General features: G+C 66.8%; 2 protein-coding genes across 2 annotated transcripts in view; both read left to right on the top strand.

Annotated features, from left to right (window-relative positions):
• EMIHUDRAFT_210780 (hypothetical protein) overlaps window positions 1-1,177 on the top strand; it is a gene marked incomplete at both ends in the record, with an annotated part of 1,573 nt that extends 396 nt beyond the window's left edge. Inside the window, 2 exons of the mRNA XM_005768758.1 lie at window positions 63-225; window positions 362-1,177. Coding sequence (XP_005768815.1) covers window positions 63-225; window positions 362-1,177 — 979 coding nt within the window. The remainder of the gene's footprint in view (window positions 1-62; window positions 226-361) is intronic.
• Window positions 1,178-1,878: 701 nt separating this feature from the next.
• Window positions 1,879-4,186, top strand: EMIHUDRAFT_451551 (hypothetical protein). Its single transcript, XM_005768759.1, has 5 exons — window positions 1,879-2,079; window positions 2,293-2,409; window positions 2,519-3,187; window positions 3,330-3,716; window positions 3,811-4,186. The coding sequence occupies exons 1-5, from the start codon at window positions 1,939-1,941 to the stop codon at window positions 3,979-3,981; spliced, it is 1,485 nt and encodes a 494-aa protein (XP_005768816.1). The 5' UTR covers window positions 1,879-1,938; the 3' UTR covers window positions 3,982-4,186.
• The last annotated feature ends 4,467 nt before the right edge of the window (window positions 4,187-8,653 follow it).

An 8,653-nucleotide genomic window follows, 5' to 3' on the forward strand; every position in this document is an offset into this window, starting at 1 on the left:
GCTCCTCGAGAGCACCGGACGGACGACAAATTGCTCCTCAGCAGTGCGACGCCGAGCTGGAGGCTCGGCCGGGAGCTCGCGCGGGCGCGTGGAGCTTTCCGCTCGGGCCAGCAGGAAACGGGCGCCCCGCACAGCGACGCCCGCCGTAGAGTGCCGAGAGCTCGGCTCGACGCGAGCGCCGAGGAAAAGCGATCGGCTCCCAAGCAGTGGGACGCCGAGCTGGAGGTTCGGGCGGGAGCTCGCGCGAGCACATAGCAAGGTGCGTGCGCGGCGGCGTGACACAGGTGAGCGGGCAGCTGGCGCACATTTCGGCTGTGGGAGCTGCCAGGAGTTTGCTCTCTCCGTTCACACCCCTTTGCAGAATAAGCGGCCGAGGCGAGCTGCGGCGGATGCAGCCAGTGGTGCGCTCGACGGCGCAGACACCGCGGTCGCGGAGCTGAAAGACGTGCACGCATCGCAGTCGATTGCGCTCACATCCCATGACGCGCTCGCTGCGATGCTGTGGCCTGCACATACTGTTGTGGTGACACTGCACACGAGCGAGCGGCCTTCGTGTCTGCCGGGAGGCGTGGTACATATTGGTGCGGCATTCGACGACCGCGCCGACTTTGACGACGTCGCGATGACGAGGCGCCTCGACAGGCTGTGCGCTTACACGTGGGCGGCCGACGCGGCACGCGTGGTCTTTGTCTGCCACGCTGGCGTCAACCGCTCGAGCCTCGCGTTGTGCTACTACCTCCAAAAGTACGGCCTGGTGGGCTGGCAGCAGGCAAAGGACGCGCTCGTTGCCGCCAAGCGCGGCGCCGCCAGCGGCTGGCCAACGCTGGAGAATGGAGCGTTCGTGGCGTACCTCGTTCGGCACTTTGGGAGTGCGGCCTCCTCGTCCGCTGTTGGCGATGGCGCTGCCTCCGCACCTGCCGCCGCAACTCCCGTAGCGCCGCCGCCACCGCGCTGGTTCTGGCGCACGGTTGCCACCGCGCGCCCGAGTACCGGCGGGCCGGGCGCCGATCCGGAGGAGGCGGCGCGGCGGCGGCAAGAGGCGGACGAGCGCATGCGCAGCCAAGGCGTCGACCCGCGGACGGGCCGCACTTGGGGCTGCTGGGAGCGCGGCCGGCCAGGTGGCATCTGGGTGCGTGGAGTACCGGGGCAGCGAAGGCCGTGGGGCGAGTGTGGTTGAGTACTTTTTGGTAGAAACATAGTAACTACCGTAACTAGTAGCTCGAGTACCGTACACACGCGTACAGAGCCAGGTGTTACACACCCGCGTACAAGCTACAACGCCGGTGTAGCGGGTTGGTTCGTGAGTAGAAGATACCGGCTGAGCTGGCAGCTGCCATGGCATCCCCATGGCAGCTGCGCGCGCCCGGGTGGGGGTGCCGGGACCGCGGGAGGAACGAACAGCTGCGTCACATTATCTCGTCAGCGGCGGCGCGGAGCCTCTCCAGCTCGCCCTGCTCGAAGTTGCCATAGGTAGGGCAAGGCCTGTGAGAAGGCTGCCCACCATCGCGAAGAGTAGAGCGCGGAGCACTCCGCTAAAAGGGATCAGCGAAATAGAGAAAAACGCGGCCAGGTTCCGCAAGACAACTGATCGACTCTCTCCAAGTGCTCTCCCTCCCCCTCTCTCTCTCTCTCGAGCGTGTTTTGTTGTTGAACTCTCGCAACCCGAAAAATCTCTCTCGCAACCGCCAACCCGCTACAGATCGAGAGAGATGTTGTTGTGAGAGAGAGATTTTTGAAAACCAACGCCACAACGAGTGAATTGTTACTCGCCGCGTTCTCTGAGTGTGATGCCTCTGATATGCCAAAGAAAATCCACGCGTGTCGTGCCCGCGGCCGAGTAATTTTAAATTTGGGCCGAAGAGCCGTCCGAACCCCGAGCGCGCTGGACGCCGCCTGAGCAGACGTGCGCTCGTGAGCACCTCGCAGATCGGCTCGACAATGGCCGGACGAGCGAGCGTGGCTGACGTGCCCAACGACATCCACGACGAGTACGAGGTCGGCGAGACGCTCGGCACCGGCCACTTCTCCAAAGTCAAGCTGGGGATCCACAAGATCACCCGAGAGAGGGTCGCGATCAAGGTTCCCTTTGACGGCGTAGCTGGGATATCGCCGTAGTAGCCTTGCGGACATCACACACGTCCGCCGCCCCGTTACACACGCCAGAGAGACGACGTCCCGTTGCGGGGATTCGTCCCCACACTGCCTGATATGCGGCCGGCGACGCCGGGGGTAGGCCGCCGCACTCGTCAACACGCCGGTTTCGTGACTTGCCACTCCGTACCGCCGCCGCAGATCATCCAGAAGCCGGCCGAGTCCAAGATGGGCATGCTCAAGGCGGAGGTTGACATCCTGACCAAGTGCGATCATCCCAACATTGTCAGACTGTACAAGGTCGTCGACACGGAGAAGGCGCCTCCCCTCCTCCGGCCACGCTGCCGCTACGCCGGCCGGATACGCAAAATCTCGCGCACGTGCAGCGCGCACGAGCCCCCCCCCCCCCCCCCCTCGCCACTCGCAGGTCCTGTACCTCGTGATGGAGGAGCTCAAGGGCGGCGAGCTCTTCGACCGGATCATTGCCAAGAACCACTACACCGAGGCGGAGGCGCGCAAGCTGACCATCACGATGCTCAAGGCGATCAAGTACCTGCACGAGCAGGGCGTGGCGCACCGCGACCTCAAGCCGGAGAACATCCTGCTCAAGGACACGAGCGAGGACGCCGAGATCAAGATCACCGACTTCGGCCTCTCCAAGATCTTCAGCAGCGACCTCGAGGGCGAAGTCACCATGAAGACGGCCTGCGGCACGCCGGGATACGTCGCGCCCGAGGTGCTGATGCACGACGTCTACTCGTCGCAGGTCGACCTGTGGTCGGTGGGCGTGATCGTATACATCCTGCTCTGCGGCTTCCCGCCCTTTTACGGAGACAACGACAACCAGATGTTCCGCAAGATCAAGGCGGGGCAGTACAAGTTCCTCTCTCCGTACTGGGACCCGATCTCGGCCGACGCAAAGGAGTTTGTCTCCAAGCTGCTGACGGTGGACTGGCAGAAGCGGATGGATGCGCAGCAGGCGCTCGACCACCGCTGGCTCAAGGATGGCAAGCAGGCCTCGACGCACAACCTCTTCGAAGGCAACGCGATGGCGATGAGCCGCAACACGCCGCCCAACCCTGACTCGCCCAAGGAGGTGCGACCTCCCCGCTCTCTTCACTTGCGGATCAAGTCTAGCCCCATGCTGCCTGGCGCTACACGGCCGCCGCACCGATCAGCCCACCCCCGGCCCTGCTCCACGAATTTTCCACGAAAGCGTCCGCAACACCCGTCCGCAGGTCGAGGCGGAGCCAATGGAGGGGGAGGGCGCGGGGATGAAGGACATCTTTGCCGACTACCAGCTCGACCGGCAGCTCGACCGCGCCACCTCAAACATCAACCGGCTGCGCGAGACCTTTGGCTTGCCGTCCGACTCGGAGAGGCTCGGCAAGTTCAAGTGCGCGTACAGCGGCCAGGCGCCTGCTCCGCCTCCCGCGGAGACTGCGGCTCCGTCCGCGGAGACTGCGGCTCCGCCCAGCCGCCGTGCGATTTCCCTGACGCCCGCGCCCACTCGCTGCGCGCAGGCGGGCATCTTGCATGTGACGACCTACCACCTCTGCTTCCTCGGCGCGAAGGCGAGGAAAATGACGATTCCATACGGCGACATCACCACCGTCGGCATGCAGGTGGTTGCCGCCCCGCCGCGCGCCCACCCCGCCCTTCCCCCGCCCCGCGGCACGCCGCGTACGCACCGACCGTCCCCCGTCCCCCTGCGACCAGGCGAAGAAGGGCGGGCTGAAGGCTCTCTTGCCCTTCGCGGCCCCAGCCATCTCGCTCAACGTCGGACTGAAAAACAACGGGAGCGCCACCTTCACGGGCATCGTGGAGAAGGACGCCTGCTTGAAAACGATCGTCGCTGCGGCCAAGGAGCGGGGCGTGACGCTAGGCTGACGCCTCTCCGGCTAGACAATTATTGGCGAGCGCGCAGCGCTCTGCCCGCGCCGACATGAGGGGCGAAAGGGGCTCGACGTCGATGGACATCGTCGGCTCCCCTGCACACGGGGCGGTGCGGGCACGCTTGGGTCGCCGCTGTGGATTAAGTAAGGACATGTCGTCGAGAGGCCGTGCCGCCCATGTTGTAAAGCGTGAAAAAAAACGCGGTTCGCCCGAGGACCCCCAGGGAGGGGGACGTCACCGTCGCGCGTCGGGCTCAAGTTCACCGCGTTTTACGTTCGCCGCCACATGGCCAGCCCCTCCGGCCTCCTGGCGATCGACGAGTCTCGAGGCGGTTCAGGGGCGATGGTGCTCACCATCAGCAGCCCGCGCCGACGGCAAAGAGACTCGGGAGCAAGCGCAAGCGCAAACAGCTGCTTCTCCTTTGCGGATGGCGACGCAGCCTCACCGTCGAGGGGGCCAGAGCTTGTCCTCCAGGAGAAGGGATTCTGGCGTCAGTGCAAGCTCTTCCTTCTCTTGCTCTTCTTTCTTGCGATGGTTCTGACGCCCCTCAGTGGCCCTTTGGGGTGGCCCAACTCCAACGCGGCAGCGCAGGAGCCGCTCACAAGCGGTGGTCCTAGGACCACAAACGGCGGGCGTGGTGGGGGAGGCGGCACATTGGATCCCGTGCATGACGAGCAGCAAGCGAAGCGAGGACGCACGGGAGTGCGGGCGGTCACGCCTAGTACACCCAGGACATCGGGGGCAGAGCCAGAGGCGGCCGAGGGTGAATTTGGCGGAGCAAATTTGGACCCAGAGGTGGCGAGGGAGGACACAGACCCGACGGTACAGACGGAGACTGCAGTAGCGCAGGCCGGTGGCCGCTCGCACCTCTCCAGGACTAGCGGCAGCGGCGGCAGCCAGAGCCATCCTAGCAGGTTCACACATGCCAACACCGGCCACTCTCGAGGACCGGAACGGAGGGCTATGCCACGCGCAAACGGAGAAGCAGTGCCATTGCCAAGCGCTGCAGAGGGGAAGGTTGATAGCTCGTCTCTGCATTGATAGGGTGTGAACGATGGCCTGATGATTGGTGTGTACAGCTTTAGAAAGAGGTCAGAGAAATTACTCGTCTCTCTTAATTTCTCTGCTCTCGCGAAAAATGTGCCTGTGCCCCGCGGAATCCGGGCCTCTCTAGGGGGAAAAATGCGCGTGACCCCGCGCGGGCAGACGGCGATCGGAGTTCTCTTGAAGAGCACCGTTTGAGTTTGTCTTTCTTCGCTGTGTTTTGAGTCTCGCTGGCTGCCGATTCGGGCTCCCCTACGCCCTACCTCCCTAGCCGGATAGGGGGGTCTCTGGACTGCGCCGCCTCTCTCGCGTTGGCGTGGGACCGAGGGCTCCCAGCCAGATAGGTAGGTAGAGGTAGTAAGGTGTGTAGACTCCTGGCACTTGCTCGATTGCTCGGCCCGATGGCCCACGCCGGCCGGCCGGCAATACATAAAGTGATAGTTTTCGCCATTTTTGCTGCGCGGCCTGGGGGAGTTGATAGGGTGTAGAAGACAAGAAGAGTGGCCGGTGGCGGTGGGTCGCGGCGCCGATCTCGCCAATCTTGTATGATTTGGGCACGTCAGCCACGCTCGCTCGTCCGGCCATTGTCGAGCCGATCTGCGAGGTGCTCACGAGCGCACGTCTGCAACAATCTCTCTCTCTGTTGTGCGAGGCGTGAACCGCGCCATTCGCTCTCACCTGGCAACCCTGTCTGCACGTCTCGCGCGCGCGTGAACAGGGCTCCAGGCCCCAAATTACGTGTGAGTGTTAGAGTTGTTTGGTATTGCTAAAAATCTCTCTCTCACGTCTGCTCAGGCGGCGTCCAGCGCGCTCGGGGTTCGGACGGCTCTTCGGCCAAAATTTAAAATTACTCGGCCGCGGGCACGACACGCGTGGATTTTCTTTGGCATATCAGAGGCATCACACTCAGAGAACGCGGCGAGTAACAATTCACTCGTTGTGGCGTTGGTTTTCAAAAATCTCAACACAAAAACAATCTCTCTCTCTCTCAAAATCTCTCTCTCACAACAACAAAACAACAACATCTCTCTCGATCTGTAGCGGGTTGCGAGAGAGATTTTTCGGGTTGCGAGAGTTCAACAACAAAACACGCTCGAGAGAGAGAGAGAGAGAGGGAGGGAGAGCACTTGGAGAGAGTCGATCAGTTGTCTTGCGGAACCTGGCCGCGTTTTTCTCTATTTCGCTGATCCCTTTTAGCGGAGTGCTCCGCGCTCTACTCTTCGCGATGGTGGGCAGGCCTTCTCACAGGCCTTGCCCTACCTATGGCAGCTTCGAGCAGGGCGAGCTGGAGAGGCTCCGCGCCGCCGCTGACGAGATGAAGCAGCTGTTTCCTCCGGGCGCGCAGCACCCGCTGCCCACGAGACCAGAGCCAGCTGAGCCCGGGGCGCGCGCCGGCGAGCAGCAACGCAGCCCAGAGCAGCATGACGGAGCGGCGAATCCGCGCCGGCGCCGCTCCGGCAGCCGCAGCCCCTCCGAGCTCAAGGCGCGGGCCACGCCTCCACATGCGGAAATGCCGTCCCCGGCGGGACCGAGCCAGCGGGCGGCAGACGGAGTGGGGAGTGCACCCTCGGCAGCTGCGCTCGCTGTGGAGAGGCCGCCGACGGACCGCGGCAGCGCAGAGCCCTCGCCGCCGCCGCCGCCGCCGCCGCCACCGCCACCGCCGCCGCTGCCGCCGCAGCCGCCGCAGCCGCCACCGCAGCAGCAGGAGCAGCAGCAACAGCCGCAGCCGCCCGCGGACGCCGGGCCGGGGAAGGGCCGCCTCTCACCAAAGGCGCAGCAGAGGAGCCCCCGCGCGCCCCCCGCGACGCCGTCGACGCCTTCGACGTCCGAGGCCATGTCCTCCGACGCGCCCGACGGGCGAGGGCGGCGCGCGGGCGGCAGGCCGGGCGGGTTCGCGCCGCCCCTCCCTCCGGACCGCACCGCTGCTGCAGCGGGCAAGGGCGCCGAGCAGGCGAGCGTGGGGGCAGCGGCGGATGTGGGCGCAGAGCCGCCGCGCCGGGTGCCTCGCTCTCCTGGCCGCTCGTCGGGCGCCCCCTCCCCCCCCGCTTCGGACAGCCCGCTCCCGGCCGGAGAGGCGCGCTCACCTGAGGTAAGCTCTGCTGCCAGAGACACGCGCCAGGGAAGAGGCGGAGGCGGAGGCGCGGGCAACGGGGCGGGGCAGACTGAGGAGGGCGGGGAGGGGGCGGGCGCGGCGGGCGCTGGGGTGCCCGAAGAGGCGGCGGCGCCCGGCGCGGACCCTCCCGCCCCCTCATGGGCAGCCGCGGTGAGCGGGCGGGGCGGCGGCGCGGGGGCGGCGCCTCTGGAGTCAGCGCAGCAGGCAGCTTCCTCCGCATCGGGCGGAGGCGCGGAGGCGGGCGAGGAGGGCGGCGGCGGGGAGGCGGAGGCGGCCGCGCGGCTGCAGGCGGTCACGCGAGGCATCCGGGCGCGGCGCGAGAGCGCCAGCGCGCGGCTGGCGGCAGCGGCGGAGAAGGCGCCGCAGGAGTCGGTCGCAGCGGAGGCCGGCAGCGCCGCAGCCCCAGCCGCAGCCGCCGCCGCCCAGAGCTTGCATCGGCAGGCGGGCTCGCCGGCGGCGGCCGAGGCGTCGAGAGCGGAGGCGCGGCGGGAGGCCTTGCCGAACGGCACCGCGGCGGTGTCGTCCCCTGGCCGCAAGGCTAGGCCGGCGAGTAGCGACGGCCAGGGCAAGCCGACACAAGCGGCTGCACGCACCGTCTCGTCCTCCCCTCCGTCCTCCCGCTCCTCCTCCTCCACCGCCGCCGCCTCGCCGGAGCGCAAGCAGCGGACGCCGCCGAGGGACGCGGCCGAGGGGGCGGCGGCCGCGCTTGCCCTCACCGGGGCAGCCAAAGGGCGGCCGCGGGCCGACTGCGGCGAGAACGGGACCGCGGAGGAGGGCGCACGAGGCGAGGCAGCCTTTGAAGCTGGCTCCGCGTCGCAAGGGGCCGCCGACGCCGACGCCTCCGCTTGCGCGTCGGGAGAGCCGACCGCCGCCGAGGCCGCGTCCGAGCCCGCCTCTGACAGCAGCCAGCGGTCCACGCCGACGCCGACGTCGCCGCCACCCAGGAAAGTGCCGTCGTGGGCGTCGATCGCAGCCATCAAGCCGGCGCCGCCGTCGCGGCCGACGTCGCAGCCGCCGCCGGCGTCGCCCACCTCGTCCGCGGCCGGCGAGCCAACCAGAGGCAACGGCAACGGCGTCGCACCCGCCGCGGCCTCCTCCGCGAACCGCGCGGCGCCGGCGGGCGGCGCACGCCCCAGCTCTACGGGCGAGCTGGGCGGCGAGGGCTCCTCTGGCGGTGAGGCGTCCGCTGCGGGCGGGGAGCTCACCGCGTCGTGGTGGGAGCCGCTGATGGCGGCGGCGGCGGGGCGTGCGCCCGAGACGCCCGCGGGCCACCTCGGCACCCCCCGCCCGCTCGTCAACTCCGGCAACACTTGCTTCGCAAACTCGACGCTGCAGGCGCCGCCTCACAGAGCCTCGGACCCCCCCCCTCGTTTTTGTTGTTTGTTAGTGGCTCTATCTTGACCCTCCCTCTCTATCCCAGTCTCTTCGCGATTGTACTCACTTACTCGTTCGTTTCATTCTTTTACTTATTCTTCCTCTTCTGTTTGTCTCTGGCCCTCTTTTCTTTTT

This window comes from Emiliania huxleyi (assembly GCF_000372725.1).
Source record: "Emiliania huxleyi CCMP1516 unplaced genomic scaffold EMIHUscaffold_45, whole genome shotgun sequence".
NCBI classification, from domain to species: domain Eukaryota; phylum Haptophyta; order Isochrysidales; family Noelaerhabdaceae; genus Emiliania; species Emiliania huxleyi.